At 32.3% G+C, this 19,939-nt stretch overlaps 1 protein-coding gene across 4 annotated transcripts in view; it reads right to left on the reverse strand.

The window, feature by feature from the left end:
- Positions 1 to 19,939, reverse strand: part of LOC139960986 (uncharacterized) — a 64,032-nt gene that overhangs the window by 25,212 nt on the left and 18,881 nt on the right. For all 4 annotated transcript variants that reach the window (XM_071959739.1, XM_071959736.1, XM_071959737.1 and 1 more), the window contains 55 exons: positions 19,841 to 19,894; positions 19,620 to 19,682; positions 19,160 to 19,207; positions 18,821 to 18,877; positions 18,090 to 18,161; positions 17,558 to 17,611; positions 16,888 to 16,941; positions 16,623 to 16,676; positions 16,276 to 16,329; positions 15,932 to 15,985; positions 15,769 to 15,822; positions 15,445 to 15,498; positions 15,021 to 15,074; positions 14,875 to 14,928; positions 14,424 to 14,477; positions 14,117 to 14,170; positions 13,553 to 13,600; positions 13,287 to 13,340; positions 13,034 to 13,087; positions 12,844 to 12,897; positions 12,613 to 12,666; positions 12,142 to 12,195; positions 12,005 to 12,058; positions 11,539 to 11,592; positions 11,280 to 11,333; positions 10,529 to 10,573; positions 10,123 to 10,176; positions 9,832 to 9,885; positions 9,635 to 9,688; positions 9,346 to 9,399; positions 9,050 to 9,103; positions 8,165 to 8,218; positions 7,893 to 7,946; positions 7,715 to 7,768; positions 7,255 to 7,308; positions 7,049 to 7,102; positions 6,068 to 6,121; positions 5,833 to 5,886; positions 5,278 to 5,331; positions 4,892 to 4,945; positions 4,593 to 4,646; positions 4,374 to 4,427; positions 4,082 to 4,135; positions 3,688 to 3,741; positions 3,330 to 3,383; positions 2,972 to 3,025; positions 2,775 to 2,828; positions 2,332 to 2,385; positions 2,174 to 2,227; positions 1,891 to 1,944; positions 1,291 to 1,344; positions 923 to 976; positions 640 to 693; positions 449 to 502; positions 245 to 298 (listed from right to left, as the gene is read on the reverse strand). In XM_071959739.1, coding sequence (XP_071815840.1) covers positions 245 to 298; positions 449 to 502; positions 640 to 693; positions 923 to 976; positions 1,291 to 1,344; positions 1,891 to 1,944; positions 2,174 to 2,227; positions 2,332 to 2,385; positions 2,775 to 2,828; positions 2,972 to 3,025; positions 3,330 to 3,383; positions 3,688 to 3,741; positions 4,082 to 4,135; positions 4,374 to 4,427; positions 4,593 to 4,646; positions 4,892 to 4,945; positions 5,278 to 5,331; positions 5,833 to 5,886; positions 6,068 to 6,121; positions 7,049 to 7,102; positions 7,255 to 7,308; positions 7,715 to 7,768; positions 7,893 to 7,946; positions 8,165 to 8,218; positions 9,050 to 9,103; positions 9,346 to 9,399; positions 9,635 to 9,688; positions 9,832 to 9,885; positions 10,123 to 10,176; positions 10,529 to 10,573; positions 11,280 to 11,333; positions 11,539 to 11,592; positions 12,005 to 12,058; positions 12,142 to 12,195; positions 12,613 to 12,666; positions 12,844 to 12,897; positions 13,034 to 13,087; positions 13,287 to 13,340; positions 13,553 to 13,600; positions 14,117 to 14,170; positions 14,424 to 14,477; positions 14,875 to 14,928; positions 15,021 to 15,074; positions 15,445 to 15,498; positions 15,769 to 15,822; positions 15,932 to 15,985; positions 16,276 to 16,329; positions 16,623 to 16,676; positions 16,888 to 16,941; positions 17,558 to 17,611; positions 18,090 to 18,161; positions 18,821 to 18,877; positions 19,160 to 19,207; positions 19,620 to 19,682; positions 19,841 to 19,894 — 2,979 coding nt within the window. The remainder of the gene's footprint in view (positions 1 to 244; positions 299 to 448; positions 503 to 639; positions 694 to 922; positions 977 to 1,290; positions 1,345 to 1,890; positions 1,945 to 2,173; positions 2,228 to 2,331; positions 2,386 to 2,774; positions 2,829 to 2,971; positions 3,026 to 3,329; positions 3,384 to 3,687; positions 3,742 to 4,081; positions 4,136 to 4,373; positions 4,428 to 4,592; positions 4,647 to 4,891; positions 4,946 to 5,277; positions 5,332 to 5,832; positions 5,887 to 6,067; positions 6,122 to 7,048; positions 7,103 to 7,254; positions 7,309 to 7,714; positions 7,769 to 7,892; positions 7,947 to 8,164; positions 8,219 to 9,049; positions 9,104 to 9,345; positions 9,400 to 9,634; positions 9,689 to 9,831; positions 9,886 to 10,122; positions 10,177 to 10,528; positions 10,574 to 11,279; positions 11,334 to 11,538; positions 11,593 to 12,004; positions 12,059 to 12,141; positions 12,196 to 12,612; positions 12,667 to 12,843; positions 12,898 to 13,033; positions 13,088 to 13,286; positions 13,341 to 13,552; positions 13,601 to 14,116; positions 14,171 to 14,423; positions 14,478 to 14,874; positions 14,929 to 15,020; positions 15,075 to 15,444; positions 15,499 to 15,768; positions 15,823 to 15,931; positions 15,986 to 16,275; positions 16,330 to 16,622; positions 16,677 to 16,887; positions 16,942 to 17,557; positions 17,612 to 18,089; positions 18,162 to 18,820; positions 18,878 to 19,159; positions 19,208 to 19,619; positions 19,683 to 19,840; positions 19,895 to 19,939) is intronic.

The raw sequence follows: 19,939 nt of genomic DNA on the forward strand, positions 1-19,939 counted from the left end.
GGGACGGTCTCGTCATCATGTCACTCTCATTAAAAGAACATACATCCAGAAGTGAAGTACTGAAGTACTAGGTTGGTTTTATCATAAAATATAAATATACTTTTTGTTTCTGACTGACCAAATAGTAAATATGTTCAATAATAGACACATTTATCGTCATAAAGTTTCATCAGGTGATAAAGTATGATGTACGTAGTGCCTTGAATTTATCGTGCCGAGTCTACTAGCTAAACAGAAATCTCACCAATTTGTTTTCCAAACACATTTCCAGTGTATCCAAGTAGTCACCTGCCTTAATCTGTAAAAAAGTGAATGTTTTTGTTGCTAATGTACAAATACAAATACTCAATCAGAATAAGCAATCAAAATACACATTTATTTAATATCTAGACCTTCAAGTACAATGTAATATAAACAAATTAACAACAATAATACAAAGTATATATACCAAATGATCCGACACGAGTCCGTCCATTTCCTTGCAGAACCTATCCATTGATATCTGTAAAAAGATAAATCCAGTTCAACACTTATATAAGACATGAAAGGACGGCGATGAATTTATTTATTGCTTCTACTTGTTCCAAAGAGAACGTGTGACAATTTGCATTTGCAAAGAAGTCAGTAAAATATACTAACCAGGTTTGTTTTGACGCAGTTACGATATTCTTCCATTAACTCATTCTTCGAAAGCTGTAAGAAAACACCATATATCTAACTTAATCAAATCGTATGTGCATGAGTATTTTACAATCAATTGGTGATATGAATTTGTTGTTATCCAGAATTATAAATATATGAACTTGCAATAACAAACATATTGGTTGTGTCTGGCATTTTAATGTCAGCGTGGTTGCAAAACTGATTTAGGAAAAACATGCTTCCTTATAATTGATAAGTAATTTTTTTGTGTGATTCGTACCTTTTGGTTGCTTAGAAGATATTTCAACTGGTGGAAGAATCCTTCTTTCGTTATCTGTCAAAAAATAAAAAATAAAACTCAGCAGTGTTGTCGGGTGCCGACTGTGGATATCATTGTGTATAGTCAGACGTTTGGACGAATCACCTCGGTACACGGCCATTATTTCCCTCTAACAGTCATATAGTTGTATTCTTTCTTCACTTTGCTTCATTGTAAAAAGAAGTTGACAAATGTCTATATTATTTGGTTCACATGGCAAAATTCATGACATTAAATCACAATTTAGTGATATAAACTGAAACTGAATGATTTGGTGTGATTGCATTGTTATGTAATATGGATCATATTGGAATCTGATGCCAACTTACCAAACCTGCTTTGACTAATTTATGAAAAAAATCCATAAGCTTCTCTCGTGACATCTGTTGAAAAAAATAATTTGTATCGAAGAGATTTGTGTTATTTGAAAAGTTCGAAAAAGAAAATATAATAAAAAATATGATAGAGAGGAATATAGGCTATGTTTATTTTCCAAAAGGAATAAAACCATAAAAGAAAATGATAAGTTTAAGAAATAGTTTAGATATCGGAAGAATTTTGTAGAAAAGATGTAGTTCAGTTCTTGTTCTAGATTGGGTTCTTAGATTCACAGATTTGATATTTCGTGTTATGTTTTTTGTCTTATTGTCATACGCTATTATCCATTTAATAGTCTACCCGTTTGTATCACTGGTATCATTAGTTAACTACTTTGTAGCAAGCAAAATAGGTGAATTGCTCACATATAAAGAATACATGTGATCACATCTCTTCAATTACATGCAAAATATTAGTTTTCCTTACATACATCTGAAGATTAAAATCTTTGTCATTATATTTGTTTTGTCATTGCAGATATATTTGAACCAAGGTTTGTAACAAAATATTAAACTGAATTGACTGATTATGATTTTGTTTGTATATTTCACCTGTTTAGATGTGAAAAGCGAGGTTAGTTCTCCCAGGAAGGCATCCTCTTGTATCTGAAAGATGATCGAATAGATCATGTAAGTTTCATTCAAACGTATAGTTTTTATCGGATGGTAAAGCATTTCCAGCCAGTCTTTTTTTTCTCGAAATATCAGGAAAGAATGACTTCATTTGACAAATAAATGTAATTGAAAAGCAGCTGATTTTGGGTCCGAATTGAATAGAAAATACAAATATATGAGACTGACCACAGCACGTCATACAATAGTTCCTACAACTTACCAGTTTGTTTTTGAAACAGTTTTGCAATTGGTCAAGCAGATTTTCAAGTTGAAGCTACATAAAGAGAAACCGAAAAGTTTATATTATTATATTAGTTTATATAAATGCGTCATAAGCATCTCAAAGATTTAAACTGTTTGCTAACCTTCTATACTTACCAGACGTTTTTCTAATAAATTATTCAGCTTTTTACAAAACTGTTCTTCGGAAATCTGTCGGAGGCAAACAAAATACTAACTTAGCACTGATGAAAGATAGATCACATGTCTCCTTAGTCATCGATATCCTCTCCCATAATATATAGTGAGAGGGATTGCTTCCATGGCAATAAAGTGTATCCTGTTTAAAAGCTTGAGAGTCGACAAATTAACAGAGCTACAATTGTGAGGACAAATGCTAATGCTTTAGTGTTCGAATGTTTTCATGGTATTCTGAGTTGAATTTGTTCTGGCTAACAATCATCTTGATGATACTTTATGAGCCGTTGAATCTTAGATGCTGTTATTTTGCCATTTTTAAACAAATATTCGACTTTGGATGATTACTTAAATGGGATTAACAAGTATGTAATAATATCATAATAATAAGGACAAACAATCACCAATTTCTCTTTCACGCAATTTTCCAGCTGGCCAGTAAACTCTGCAATTGTGTACTGTGGAGCAACAGACGCATAGAATCATTTGTTATACAAGTATATTTTCTTTTGTTGTTGAAAAAAATTACCATTAAAAGAAATTGATGTCAACTTAGAAGTAAAACATTCGCATAAATATTGTCGAAGAAACAAGTTTTTACCTTCTTTTCATCATGTAATTTGTCCAACTGAGCGAAGAAGGTTGTTTCAGATATCTGCAATAAATATAAGAACAGCGAAAACTTCGGAACTTATTTATAAAGCAAGAATAGAAAAACGAAGCACTAAACTTAGATTTAAGAAGAAAACTGCTCATACAGGCACATAAAATGAGTAACAAAATCACAGGAAATTTATTAACACTTTCTTCAGTCGCGCAGAAATGTCATATCTAAATCTTAAAGATGCAAACCTCCTCAAACAGGGCATGGAGTAAGGTCTATTCTTATTCCGAGTGGGTGCATTTGCATATGTTTTGCTGCAGCATCTTACATTAAAAAAAAAAAAAAAAACACCTACCGATTTCTCTTTCAAACAGTTCTTCACTTCATTGACAAACTCGTCTCTTGTGATCTAGTGCCAATATACATACACGACATGAATATGCATATATACTTAAGAACGGAGCAATGTGCAAACAAATTAAATAATTATAATAATAAAAAAGAGTAATATTAACCCTCGGAAGATTGTCATATCAGCAAGTGAACACAATAAACAAATACATATTTCTTCTAAGTATATTAAAACTTAATGAACTAACGCGACAAGCAATATTTGATTTATATGAGCATTTAATAAAAATAAGAAATAATATATTTCGATATTATGCATGGTAACACAGCTTTAGTCACATGGTTATCTTGCTGATTTATACCTTGCCTGTCTTGAAGAGGTCGTTTATTCTTGTCAAGAAAACAGCCTCATTGACCTATAAAGATATTAAAAATAGAAGGGGGTTGTGTAATTGCGTTAGACCCGTTAGAGGGTCTACCACAAAGTATATTGTCTAGTGCAACAACATCAAAACTTCATATTATAAAGGTGAATAAAGTTAAAGCATTAATACATGCATTTGGTTAACACTGAGCTATCCAGCCCTTATTTGGTGGCACTCTGGGCTTGTAACCCAGTGGTCACTGGTTCAAATCGCATTCTAGCCATTGATTTCTTTGCTCTTTTCCATTGTTTTTAATTTTCCCGTCAGTTTATCTTTTGTTCATTTAATTGTATGTCTTTTATTTTGTTAGCTTTAACTTTACTATACTCACCGACTTATCTCGTAGACAATCCCGTAGCGTCGATATTATGAATTTGTCGTCGATCTATAATGCAAATTCGGCCTCAACTGTTAGTAATGCCACGAAAATTATCCTTTCACTGAACTATAATTTCTTAGAGCGTTCAACACTATACGTTTTTAAACTTATACGTGAGTAATTATTTCTAAAAGAAATAATAATACTCGCAGCTTAAAATTCCGTACAGCGAAACTCAAGTTTTATTATCGGCAGATAATGTCTGACGATGTTACTATTCTGTCTTAATTTCAGTAATACTTACTAAATTCCTTTCCAAGGCAATTTTGAGTGTGTCCAAGTAGTCCCCAGTTTCAATCTATCAAAGAATATGTAGTAAAGTTTAAAAAACAAACCATGGTTTTCAAGGAACGTTCAGATATGACATTTCGTATGATCTGAATGTATTGATGACATTTCATATTTGGTTCATGCTTACAATACCCTTTCTTCATTGATATAAGGTGATTTGAAAAAGGTATACCTTTTTATCTTTCAGTAGCATGCGTAGTTGCTCACAAAAAACATTCAGAGATATCTACAAAAATGAATGAAAATGCGGAAGTTAGAACGATTGAGTCAAAATTGGATATGGCAATAAAACGTTATAATAGATAAGAAAAGTAAAAAACGGAGGTAAAGAGCACAAAGAGTATTGGCTACAAATATTATGGTAAAATGAAAGGTTTGCGTCTAAGCGATTTCGAAAACTTTTGAAAAATTATATTCTAATTACTTTTGTATAAATAAATGAGATAAATGTTGCAAGGATTGAGATCTCACCAGCTTTGCTGCTAGGCATATCAGATACTCTTCCATCAGTTCATGTTTGGCAAGCTAATAGGTAGAAACAAAAAGCAAACTAAATGTGAGAGATCGTTCGAAAAGACAGCACTGCATATACAATTATGACTTACGATTATCATTTATCCTTTTACAAAAATACGTATGATTATAAAATGGTTCGTCATAGCTAACATTAAAAAACATAAATAAACTATTTATAAAAGTTAGAAAACAGACATTTAAAATGTTAATGTGTATATGTTTGAAAGTTATTTATAGTCCAATAAATTGTCTGTAATAAAGCTTAAAAGCACACAGTATAATTTTGCATAATATTTCAGCTTATATTTTCGAATGATTTGATTGAGTAACGCTCTGTCTACCTTGTCACCAATGAACAAGCTGCTAACATGACGTAAAAATGACTCTTCTCTGAGCTGTAACGAGAATGAAAACATCATCAGAACAATTATGACATTATTTTAAATATGAAGACAATCTACAAACCTGCCATGTGCATTTTGGTAATCTCTGATACAAGTAACCATTAATTTCGCCTCATTCAAACATTTAGAAAAAGCCTCGTGGCAAAATATGATATGGACATTAACATGAGAAACTCTGTTACGAAACAAGATTATCATCGACCTACTGACAGTAAAGAAGAACGAAGCTGTTTGTCGTTCACCATGTACATTCCCACATGTTTTGTGTATGAAAATTCAAAATGCAAAAACGTGCAAGTATGCATCCCGGGTATTGCTACTACAAGTAAACTTCCACTATAATTTCAAGAATGGTCGAAACAGATATCCAGAGAGATAAAGACATATGGACAAGTTAAGAGCACTGGCAAAATCAGCGAAGGGGACGTACAAAAACTTGCAAGCTTGAAAATACGAAGTTTACAAATTTTGCTACTATTTTATTTAACTTACAGACTTTTTGCCGACGCACTCATGAAGTTTTTCCATTAGGTCATTAGTATCCATCTGCAACAAAGTAAGTTCCTGATTAATTAAAATGTAAGATTAAGGATTGTAGACCAAGAAAAAGAGGAACTGTATTCCAAAGAAGTCTTAAAATACGTGTCCTTGAAAGAGAAAAATACTTAATACGTATAAGCAATCACAATTGTGTCAGATTTTAAATATAGTAACAATGTTAAGTTACCTTTTTATTTACAAAGAGATTGGTTAACTGGTTGAGGAACATATCTTCTGAGATCTGTGAATGAATTTGAGGTTGATATGTGATATGACGTAACTCTAGTTTTTTTTGGAAAGAGATCATCACAAAAGCGCTTTAGACAGACTCCGAAGGGCATCACTTGGGACAAGTACCTTTGATTCAAAGAAGCAACAGAAAAATCACCACGTAACCTTTCTGTGCATTATGTGTCATAATGCTATTTTTTTTTAGCAAAAGGGCTCTTCTATGATTACAGTTTTCGTCATTAATATTAGGTCACTTTTTCATAAACAATATGGAAAAGGTGAATTTTCATTTACACAAATAGACACAAAGTTGACAAAAAGGGAACCTTATTTTTAAATTACTCCGAGAGCATAAACCCTTCACGAAGTACACAAAGTAGGATGGTGACTTCGAAGTTCGCCCACTTAAGACTTAAAACACCCCAAAACTAAATCTTCTGGTATAAATCATTTGAAAATATACTTCATATGGTGGGAGAATTTTGTTATAGTACGATACACGGCCAAACTTTCTTTCCTGCAAACTGTTTTCACGTTGTTTTCCAAGAAGATTCTTCGTGATTGTGGAACTGGTATTTCTTGCTAGAGTATTGCGAAGTTCGGCCACGCAACCCACAGTGTGGCGCTGGTAAAAATTGGTGGCGCTGTTGCTCTTTCAGTAATTATAACAGACTTCATAGATCTTCGTCATTTTATTGACAAATATGTAAGTAATTTCTTGCACACGGGTCATTTTGGAGAGAAAATAACTGTAGCTTCGTACTTTTTGGTGAAATTTGGCTCTTCCTGTAGGTTTTCATGGTGAAAATCGTGTATTTCTTAGGGTGCCCGAACTTCGCAGTATGGCGAACTTCGCAATACTGACTATACTATATTGAGAAATGGTTAAAAACTTATAATGCTTACTTTTATTGCTCATTTTTGCACAACCACTCACCCATTTCTTCTCTAAGCAAACTTGTAGTTGTTCGACTATTTTCGGCTGGTCAATCTGTGTGGGCGATGGTAGTTAGAAGAATGTGGTGAATAATGATTAACTGGAAGACAACCTGCATTTAATTTTCATCTTATGTATAGGCAAAATTCCAAAATCGGATACTAAAAAAGTTAACAACCACATAAGACCACCCATTGAATACACACCTTTCCTTGTTTGAACAAATAGCTTAAGTTTTCACAAAACTCCTCTTGACTTATCTGAAAGAGAAACAAAAGAGCAAAGTAATAGAGACCGTTACAGTTATAATACATAATGGGTTATAAATTTAACAAACATAAGTAAGGCCATTGTTTGCAGTTATTTTACTATTCCGTATTTAGTGAAAGCGTGAAGGCATAATAGTTAGCATTACTTCGCATAACCCAATCACATACTTGGGCTTCATCTTTTGCTAGTTTATGTACTGCTTTTTTAGTATATTAGAGAAAAACGGGGTTAAGCTTGCTTTATTCTTTAGCTGTATTCAAAATGGCCACTTTCAATTTAGGATTTCAAATGTATCTACGAATATAACGTCGCTTTTCAGTTTAAGACATATTTTAGGTCATAACATATTATTATTATTATAAAATTTTCTAAATGAAAACACTGCAATGTTCTCACCAACTTCTTTTCTAAGGTATTCTTCATTTCGAAAGTTAGTCCTTCGATGTTAAGCTGTTGGGTGAAAAAAACAGTAGATGGATGTTGTCTTGTTGTTTGGAAGAATAGGAAAGAAGTTATTAGGAGAGAAAAAATATCAAAATATATGAATGGAAATATTACTTGACAAAATATTTACCTTCCCTGATTCGGAGACTTTACGTAATTCCTTTAGGAAGAGTGTTTGGTTGATCTGTGAAACAAATGCACAATTTGATATTCGTTGAACATTTTATATGTAACTGTTAACGATTATACAACCTGTGTTCGTGCCTTTGATATTACAAAATAGTACATATTTATATAATGAAGAAACAATATCTCAAACGATTAAAGTAAATGGCTAAATGGCTATATTAAGGCATACTGAAAATAGACGTTAAGCACAGACACGTATTCATGCAAACTTACAAGGCCTTGTTTGAGGCAGCTCCTCATTTCATTGATATACCCCGTCACATCAAGCTTTTGAAGAAATAAAGAAATAAGAAGAGAACACTTTTAGATTTTCGAATACCCTAGGTAGTTTCAAACACATTCATAAGCAGCCTATAGTTTTGAATTATTGATAAAAGTCGCAAATATATATATCATGATGTTACAAAACATCATATATATGGACATATATAATTTCATTGATATACCCCGCCTCAACAAGCTTTTGAAGGATTAAAGATATTAGAAGAGATACATTTGTAGATTGTTGAAAACTCTAGCTAGTTTCAAACACATTCATAAGCAGCAGATAAATTTGAGTTATTTAAAAAGGTCGCAAAAACTAATATGCCTACTATTCAAATCCTTTCTTGCGGGCCGCACATTGATAAATATTTATAGCATAATATTTTAGACATGTCTGTTGTATTATATTTTGCACTCTCATATCAATTGCATTGTTGTCATATCGAATTTGTCTGCGTCTTTTAAAAGGTGAGACATACGTCCTGATTATAAAGATATTAAAATAATACGTTGCTCATATGCGTTTTACTTGAGTATTTCATAAACCAAAAATGACTCCGTTTTATTGTAGAGAGTATAGGTCCGGGTGTACATAACATTTTGTGTCGATTGAACAAAACGATATTATTTGGGAGGAATGCCAATATCATTTAAGCAAATCATAAAAAAAGAGAAAAAAAGACATAAAGTAAAAGTAGGAAGAACAAAGAGACAAGCATCTCACCGTATAGCTAATGAATTATAGTCAACTTATTGCAATTGATGACACAAACAACTTTATACTACAAGAGACCAATGGAGGAAATAATAAAGGATCATATTCTTTCAAAATACCTCCGAAGTTTTCACGACGTCAAAAAGCTGTTCCGCAAACAATTCTGGCTTAAGCTGTTGAGATATAATTTAGGAATCCAGTTAACAGCTACGTACAAATCGTCCTGTATTTATATCATTGTAAGAAAAATTGTAAGGACATTTGTTATACTAACAATTACCAACCGTTGATGAAAGACATGTAAACATATATTGTTTTTATTACAACTCCCTTCTTAGATTGTAAGATATAATAGTATGAGAGGTTGTGAAAACGTGGAACGTCCCTGAGGAAATCAAAGAAATAATCTACTTACCACTCTGTTTTCTAGGTCACTGTGTATCGTTGATAAGAAAAACTGGATGTCTATCTGCAGAGAAAACAATATACCTTTTTTTATATATAACGCTTGATTTACACATTACCATTACGTTGAAACAACTCGTTCATCACATAAATGAACAGAAAGAAATTGTTTGAACTAAACTCGCATATAAGAATATAGTGCAATATATAATCATCAAATTAGCCTACCTTTAAAACCATGTAACAATTAAGAGTAGCGTAGAAATACATCGTAAACTAGTTAAGAAAGAGAGGCTTACCAATTTTTCCTTTAAGCATCGTTTAAAACCTTCAACGAAGTCTTTTATTTGAAGCTGTGATTAAAGGGCAGAAGTCGACATAAGTAAGGTGATTAGTAGGTATTTGAAATTATGCAGCAACTTATCTAGCAATGGCAATATGCAACAAACTTGATTCCAATTGACTCTATTCACATAGGAGGATGTAACACACTTACCTCTTTAGTTTCAAGGAGTTTATGAAGTTGCTCTGTGAAAGCCTTCGTGGTGATCTGTGCAAGGAGTGTGGGTAAACTTTAATAACATTTCGATATATTCACGATTGGTCTAGAGACCAAGTGGGGTTAGGATATATCCCCAAAAGAAATCATATCATTTTAAATAATAAATTATCTGAAATTATATCATTAGTTCTCCAAACACTCACCAATTGCAGCACGATATGACTCCAACCATTAATATGTATTTATTTTAGAAACGAACAAACAATGAAAAGGTCTTATACTCACAAGATTCTCTCTAAGGCATGCTTCATGCTCTTTTAGCAAATCTTTCTTTGACAACTGTTACAAAAACAACACGTGTTTGAATAAAGGGTTAAATCTTACTTTCGAAGAACCACATACTGTTTTATCTTGCCAGTGTAAAGAGATAATCACAAGTGAAGTAAGTATGATTAATACTAATTTTAATAAAGAACACTACATTGCGTTATATTTACTTGTCTACTGATTGTTCTGATACAATTATAGTAAAGAATACACTCAGTACACATTAGTTACATTAGATTCCGCAGAACGATACAATTATATCCAGTTATGGGGTAATTAGTTAATTCTAAATATGGCTTACTAAATATCACCTGTTTTCTTTTTACCAAGGGAATTTTAGAACAATACATAAATACATAAATACCTTTACTATCGATACTAATTGACTGAAGAATCCGATATCATTCACCTGTTAAAAAAAGGTTATGAATATTTTGAAGGGGAGACCTTAATAACCTTAATAAGTGCAAGTTTTCAATAGTAACCATACGATTTCACTCAAGATCATTAAACCGCTATGATAGAAAGAAATTTTAAAAAGGTAGTAACTATAATTTCCATGATTGTCCAAAGAATTTCTGGAGAAATAAACATATTATTGCTATGGTGGTGTATTGATGCAACCAATGTCAACGTTTAACCTAACATGAAGATAAGGTAAAGACAATGCCAACGAAACGGCTTTCGTATATCATTGAAGACAATGGTCGTTTTTCAATGTTTTACTATTATTCAGCTTCTATGTTTAAACATTAACTGTATATTTTGCATAGCCGATCTATTGCCATCGATATTTAACAAAGGTCCTCATTACATTGTTGAATCAATGTAGACCTACAGCTGCACGGAAAACCTTGTCAGCTGTAGGTGAGAACGGATACAGATGCCTTCACATTTGTTACTGGTATCCTTACGTAAGAATATGATACGCATTTGCCGTAACAATGAACATTTACTTATTTAATGACTGAAATGTAATATATACTGTACTTGAATTGTTAAGTAACATACATTTGCTGGAAGTTGCGATAGCATAGGCCTAAGTAAGATTAAACGTTTAGTCATAACATTTTAAACCAGCTGTCTTGGGATACGTAACTTAACATTAAACTTACCAATTTTTCTTTGAAACAAGTTTTCAATTCGGAAGCGACTTCTTCGTACTTCAACTGTCAATACAATATTAAGACGCAAGGGTTAATGTCATATTGATTATACGTTGGAAAGAGTCATTTATTCTACAAATACGTATAAATCTAATAAGAAATAAAGTAAATGACATATGCAACAAAAATCTAAATTCCATAGACAAGTCAAAAGTTGCTTAATATAAACTAAGTAATGAATTACAGATTGCTCACAGTGCCTTCTCACCTTATTTGTTTTCAAAAGATTGAGTAAATGCCTAAGAAATCCTTCTGTAGTCATCTAAAATAAAATAAAATCGTAAGCATCAATAAAGTTCTTTATTTATCAGTGTGACATTGTTGTCGTCACTTTTGTAAATGGAATGCAAATATTTGTGGAATTAACTTCCTACTAGAGTGCTTCAAAATTTCAAGTATAAGCGTTTTAGGTGCACTTTATATATATATATATATATATATATATATATATATATATATATATATAAATATAAATATATATATATGACAACAATGAATGTGTTGTATATATCAATGAATAGACAAGATATGATTATCTTAGAAAATATAAAAAGTAAAGGTGTTCAATTCCTTCTTGTTTCTATTTTATTTAACTTATGCAGAAACAAAATGATCAGTTTGACAAGTTAGGTTAAGGTTGCTAGTTTGAATATGATGAAGTATTGAAAACTCACCAAATTCTTTATCAAGCAGTTTCGAAGTGCTCCCATGTAATTAAACTGTTCAATCTGTGATAAAAACAAGGCAAATGAATATTTCATATTCATATTTATGGACCCTATTTGAAATTGATTTAACAATGATCAAGTACCTTTCTATCATTCCAAAGGCTATCCAGTTGTGACAGGTAAGTTTCCAGTTGTACCTGTGTAATGGAAAAGGAGAATGATAATATTCATGCATGATACAATTTCAATTGTAAACGTAAAGGTAAGCACCATATAAAGACTGCTTATGACAATATTTGGTAAGTAGAAACAAGTATTTTTACGGTTTGCAGAGTAATAAGAAACTGTTGTTTGTACGTTTGAATAAGCTTTTGTTTGGTATTAGGTATTGTTTCTTAAATTTAAAACTTATTCATCCATCTACATTTGAACAAATAGCCTGTTGCCTCATAATGATGAGAAAAATATAGCAAAATCGAATGTCCTGGTAGGTTTTAAAGAAATGACATAGAGAGCGAAATAATACAAACACTAATGCAACAAACCATTTCAAAACATGGGTTTAAACACATGACAAGGCCAACTTGGTATACGGACCATGTACGGAAACTCACCGTTTCGTTTCCAATACAGGATTCAAGCTGACTTCTATAGGTTTCGAAATCAATCTGTGAGGAGAAAGTTTCAGTGACATATAGTTGAGCAGGTAAAGAACGACGATTGATGTTTAGCGTTAGATGTGTCAATCAGCCCCTGTTCATTTTCTTAGTTTTATTGTCTTTGTAAACTGATTCAATACCAAGATTTAGGTTTTAGAAGGAGCAAATGAAAAAAAACTTTAGTACCGTAGTGTCTAAAAGCCTAAGCATGAGTTGTTGCAGGAAAATGGTCTCCGATATCTGGTGGGTGAAAACAGAATCGTTTATTGAAGAATAAATTTCATATGGTTTGTGATTGTGTGATGTTAAGTGAAAATGCTAATGTCATCTTCCTGGCTAAAAACTATGTTAAAAATAAAACGCAATACCAACTTACCAATTTTCTTTCTATGCAGTCACGAATTGCTTTAACGAAACTCATAGAGTCCAGCTGTAGAATGAAAAGTCATATTATTACATGTGTTAATTTATTTTGTGGAAATCAAATGCTGAGATGACTAAATTTAGCAATTTAACGTGCTTTTCATGAGAAACTACTTGAACTTGAAGTTCTCAACACTATTATGTAAAATAAAAGCTACAATAATCACTGATAATTGTTATTAACGTTAATGCTTGAAAACACTTACCTTGCCCTTCTTAACAAGTTCTTGTAACTGACTCATGAGAGTGTCCTCTGATATCTGAAAGGTTCCGGTGATAGATGTGTGAGTTTATTATGGTCTGTTAAGTTTCATATTCAAACATCCAACCAATATAGACAACCTTTTACGCAATGAAATGTTACAATATAGTCAGTTTTAGGACATGAGGTGAAATGGATTTTGGCGTTTTAAGCCAAGTATGATTATAAATTGTTCCATTTATACTGCTTGATTTGGTTTCCGTATCTTACCAAATTCTTTGTCCTTGATAGTTGCAGTGCCTCTATATGCTCACTTATCTGGATTTGGTAGAATGTGATATGTAATGTTAGAAAATATTTGCATATTTTGTATGGATTCATCTCTAGTTAACTACAATGTATACATTAATAACGTTAAATTGTGATATATTTGCACATCTTGTGCTTATCTGTCAAACAGTCAAGAGGACGTTTCATCAGCAAATTCATATGGAATGTGATGCACATGCGATATAGGCCTATATACGATAACTTAACCGTCATTGAACAATGTACATGAATTAAATATCAAAGAATCAGAAGTTTATATCTTAACTCCTTACTTCCTAACTATCCTAACTTCTTAAGATAGCTATCGCTTAATGCATTAAAACTTTGGTTTCTGCATGTAACAGATTATGCCCGTAAGAGTAAGAAACTTGTGTTTCTAACAATAGTGACTTTCATCGAATTCCTGCAGAATTGTGACTATTGAACTCCTACAAAATCTGGGAACAAAATATTTAGATATCAACAGCGAATGTAATAAAACAGACAATGAATTGTTACTAGTACCTTTCCTCCCACATGCATTTGACATAGTTGGCTGAGAAGTTGTTGCTCAGTTATCTGTTAAATACAAAAGAATGGTTAATTCCTTTCAATATCATGAAGTTATTGTTTCTTCGGCAAGGATTATATATTTCGGCTAAAAATGGTTTCGACACATAAATGATCAAGTGAATAACGCTATGTTTACAGATCGGACTGAACCTCTCTACACATAGTAAAGTCGACATTTTGAGCAGATTAATATATACAAAATGAATATACCAGTATGTAAAATAACATCTGTAAATAGATATAAATTCAACATACTCACCAACTTATTTTTAAGACTATCTTGTAATCCTTCCACGACATGGCTTCTCTTCACCTATAGTGTTTAAATGTTATGCGAAATGTCTTACACTATTGAAATCGATATTATTAGCCTAATCGTTTCTGTCATACAAACTACATACACATTCGTTGTTACAAATCTACAACAGGATTTAATGTTTTAACGTCGACAAACGACGGCGACACAGTAAACAGGAGAATCCTGATGGAAGTAACAGCCTATGGATGTTTCATAATTTTTCTAAGATGCTTCATAGATGATACCATATCTGAAATGTTGCCATACTAATGTTCAGCTCATCTCAAATTACTCAGTAGCCTGAAATCGTGTAAGAACTATCTGCGTCGATCAGTATAGCTAACAAATGAAGAAAACATTTTATGTTATTTCTTTTGTTTACATTACAAATGCCTATTATGAAATGACTTACCCAATTATTGTCCACGGAACTTTGTATTTCTTCGGTATACTCCTTGTAGGTAAGCTGGTCAAATAACAATTATGCAAAACTGGAAGTTTATCAATTCATACAGGAAACATAAAAATACATAATAGAAAGAAAGGGAAAGATCTTACCTGCTCTTTCTCGAGGAGGTAATTCATCTGATAGCAGTAGTAAACCTCGTTTTCCTGTTAAGTTAAGTGTTTTATATCAATTATTTTAGCTTCTGCTTCTGAAACCAAGTCAATTGTAAAGAAATTCAAATCAGTTGAATAACTGGAAGGCAGCGATAAATCTGCTAAAAGTTATGATACATTAATGAGCTATTGATCTGGGAACCTAGAATGAAAAGTGAAATTAATTGAGACTTTATGATGTCACATGATGTAAGTGTATTCTAAACAATTATGACTACTCGAGGGAGGGATGAAATTCGTTACTGTTATTGATGAAATTTGTATGTACGAAAATTCAACATTAAATAGGGCTTTATAAATGCTATGAAGAACGAATAAGTATGGTAACGCATAAATGGCTGCCGGAATATTATGCTCTTACCAGATTTTCCATGGCACATCTTCGGAGTTCCTCCATCATTTCTTCCTTTGTAATCTAAAATCATATCAAACAATTTAATTTATCCGTTCCATACCTTATAGGAGTTTTCTGTCAACTTCAACATTTGACATAAAGAAAAGAAAACTTGCAACTTGAAATAATCATGAAAATAAAAAATCAACATAAGTGCATCACTACCATAACAACATAAGTAAATATCAGCGAATTCTTTAAGGCATCGGCACCACAATGGAACCATTAAAATTAGATTTCTTAATATAAGTTTGTTTATGTTAATGATGAAAATGATGAAGCAAATCATACCAGGTTGTCCTTAACTGATTGTGTCAGTTCTGCCATATATTCACTAATTTGAATCTGTTGAGAAAAATACATATCTTTAAAATTGTCTTGTTAAAATATTTACTTGAATGATAATTTAGACGTATGAATAACATTATATAAACGTATATGAACGATAAATCACCTGTTTCTCATTCAAGGCCCCCTCAAGTATACGAAAGCAATCAACTTCGGTTATCTGCGAGTGAAAGTACATCCACAGAAAGGGGTAATATAGTAAAAAGTTGTGAATAATGTGAGTATTTTTTAATAAGTGAGAATGAACTTTAATATTTAGTAGTATAACCACATTTGAGAAATTGCATTTAGCTTGTTCTCCATTCATATTCACCAACAGCAAGCGCGTAGTTTGACACACTAGCAAGGATAATGTGGTCTACTTACCGGACATTGGACTGATAGACTACTTATAACAGATGGATAAAATGAATTAACTTTGCGTTCATGGATACGCGGGAAATAGATTACCTTTTCTCCTACAACTGCTTCTCGAAGAATTTGGAACATGAACTCTTTACATAACTGGAAAAATTAAAGTAAAAGAAAATTAATTGCAATAAATGTTTGCAAAAGAAAAAACAGCTCTTGATAATATCTTTATGTGTAAAAGTAAGTTGGCCTAACGTCAGGCCAACTTACTTTTACACATTCTCCGACACAGGCTCTCTAATGGATAAGCAGTTTGCTAACAGTTTTATTTTATTTTGATAATATCTTTAATAAGCTTAAACTTTCACTTTAAAACAAAGGTTTTCATAATAATCTTAGAAGATGAAGGAGTACTTCTTGAGTAATCTGAAGTTTGTAAAACTTACACATCCTTCTGTCTGTGAATAACGTGGTAGTTCTGTAAAGAATGATTTTGTGAGCTGTAAAGAATACAACAAAACAGAAAAAGAAAAGCAGGTTATTTTCCGAGTAGATTGATAAAAAACACGGGGTAATACATAAATTATAAACCTTGGGAAATACGTGCTACTTTACGTAAAGCAATTTTTTATATGACAGCAGAACAATAAATGTTATTAAAGTATTTCCCACAACCTGTAACATGTGATAAAAGCAAATTTATGTTCATACCTTCTTTTTATCCAGGCCAGATTGCAGCATTTCCATGCACTCTCCTATTTCTATCTACATAGGTAAAAAGGTAATCAAATGTTATGGCATGAATTTAAGTTTTGTTTTTTCTAGAAATTCGTCTTTGCTATGTTTTAAATCAAATGCTGCACAAATAATACAACGTTAATTTCAAAGCTAAAGATCCTCGTAAGTCCCAGATAACGGTCACATGATTTAATGTATGACACATTAACAAGGACTTCCAGATATGCATTACTGAGCAAAGAAATACTGTTCCAAGTTCTATTCTAGCATGGTATTCCAACAAATTACAGCAATTTACATAAAGTTTGACGATGATTGGTTCACATAGATAACGATAAATTATACTGTTTAAGAAATTTTAGATATGACATTGAAGCTATAAAGGAGGAGTACAATTAAGTATTACAGTACGTAGATTGATTAAGACAGAATGAGAAAAAAAATAATTTGACTTGAAAACATGCAGTTGCAAGTAATTAGCACAACAGTGATCAAACATACTTAGGGAAAGCAATAAAAAGACATGTTTTTACGAATAACGTACAAAAGTTGCTCATGTAGGTAACCTTTGAACACATATGTAACATATATCTTTTGTGACTTCTGAAATTCTGTTCAGAAAGAATGAAAACCACCGTCTCACCAGTTTCTTTTCGACACTGAATAGCAGCATTCTCACAAACACGCTTGTTATTTCCTGTATGAAGTATTGAAGATTTTAAAATAAGACGAATTGGGTAATGGTATGAACTCATACAGTATGCAGCATGTTAATTGCTTTCAGTGACGTTAGCATTACGATTGCATATGACATTTGAGTTTCCTATTTTGCAATCTACGTCACGTTCTAAGGATTGAATTATTCTTCACGTGACACCGATCAGCTAGACAACGTCATCGATATCCTATCAATCTGATGTATTTTTTGTGTCTGTAATGTTAATAGGTATTATTAAAACCAGGTTGCAAACCATGTTTGATAGTTAAATGCTCAACAAGATGTATTTCCAGATAATTGTCATACTTTTCTCTTAACTTTATTTCGTTGTACCTCAAGATATAAACTAATCATGTGTATGAGTATGTTTAAATGAAGAAAGATGTCATCATGTTTTAAAAATATTGTAATGAAATGACTGTTTAATTCTCAAGGATATTATGTAAAAGACAATTACCTCTTCTTTAGTAGGTTGAGTATCTTCCAGGATCTTAAAAATCTGCTCCTTGAATATAGCTTTTTCCCTAATCTGTAAATTATAGAAATTAAATATCCGCAGTTAACATTTAGATGTTCATGAAACAATATTGTTTTCATGAGATATGAATGACTAGAAAACACATTAAGTTCACTTTTTTAGTCAGAGCGACTGATAGAAATATTCTGCGAACATTTGTTGTGAATAGGAACACAGTATGTGTGAGCGACATAAATGAGGCTAACATTACCACTACATGGGTTTCTCCGTACTGGACGTGAAATTATAAATGCATCAAGGTGCATGATTGTTGGTTAAAGGGCTGTTGCTGTGTTCTATGATCTTCTCAGTTGATTGCTTCATAATCTCACTAATCAAGCTGGCGTTCGAAAGTAGGAATGCCAATAACGGGTTATGATAGCATTGCGTCATACATCTTAATGTGTAATGTTCTTCCGTGTTTGTGTGTTACTTAATATAAGACTAATCCATATTGAAATGAAGACTTAACACATGATCTTCGATAAGAAACACCTACAAAATTGATATCTATACTTTATGACGCCTTACATTGTTCATTGTAGTTTAAGAACACGTGAGTGGTGCCTATAAGGGAGGGGGGGGGGGGACTACTTGTTTACCAAGCTGGATATGAGTTATGGTGATATGTGCTGTTCAAAAGTGATCAATTGAAAGTACATATCACTTACCAACACTTTCTCTGCAATTGTCTTCAAGAATGCTTTTAATTCTGTCACAGAGTTGCCCTATAAAGATAATTGTTGTTAAATTCAATCAGCGACGACATTGGCTTATATATTGTCTGTGAGATTAGGTTCTTTGCACGCAAAGCAAGATATTTCATTACAAGTAAATATATTATCGATATGCTGTTGTCTCCTTTGTGAAAGGGCCCATGTCAGTAATTCGTTGTCTTCATACGTTCCATCAAAGGGATGAATAAATGTCATTAATGTTATTGCGTAAAAAAGCTGAAAAGAGGAAGAAGTGAGTGCACATGTATGTGGAGAGAGAAAAGGGGTTCTTACCTCGCCGAACCGCTCGTGTATAGCTTGTACAATGTTTATGTACTTAATCTGTAAGGTAAAATAGTTGAAACTTAAGCACTACTGACAGCGATCCAACCACATACTTGTAAATATGTAAATATACAAGTTCACATTACACCAAAAACAGTTCTGACTGCCTATTTAATTGTATTGCCAATTGCGAACTATATGGTACCAGTTAAATCTTTTGTAATTTAATACATTGTTTAGTAATTATACTAAATTGAATTGTACTACACCAACGTAATCTTTCATATCGCCAGTTTGATACTAAAACTTGTTGTTCAAATATTGAGCAAACATTGAAAACGAGTCATACATACTTACTCAATTTATGAACCCATTTTTAATTATATGCTGTATTTACTAGAATGGGAACGTCTATAATACATTGATATCACGTTTACAATTCTTTCAGTGATGAGCAAAATGGTCTTACCTTGGAGGCGGCATTTGTTGCAGCGATGTAGCTAACATTACGATGTTGCTCAGTCACATTCAACTAATTGAAATGACAAAAACGTAATTCATGTAACCGTGATCTCTACTTCCATCATAAGTTGGTTATATTTCATTGAAAATGTTTACATTTCAGAAGCCAAATTTGTTAAATTCTTCCATTTACTTAAATGTAATCGGTTAAAATGTGTAAAGACTTACTGGTTTTAAAATGGCATACTGAACCAATGCATCGACTGCGTCCGAAGAGGGCTCCTGGAAAGTGATACGGTTACAACGATAACTTTTCAGTATAACAAC

Source organism: Apostichopus japonicus, chromosome 20, assembly GCF_037975245.1.
Source record: "Apostichopus japonicus isolate 1M-3 chromosome 20, ASM3797524v1, whole genome shotgun sequence".
In the NCBI taxonomy this organism is placed as follows: domain Eukaryota; kingdom Metazoa; phylum Echinodermata; class Holothuroidea; order Aspidochirotida; family Stichopodidae; genus Apostichopus; species Apostichopus japonicus.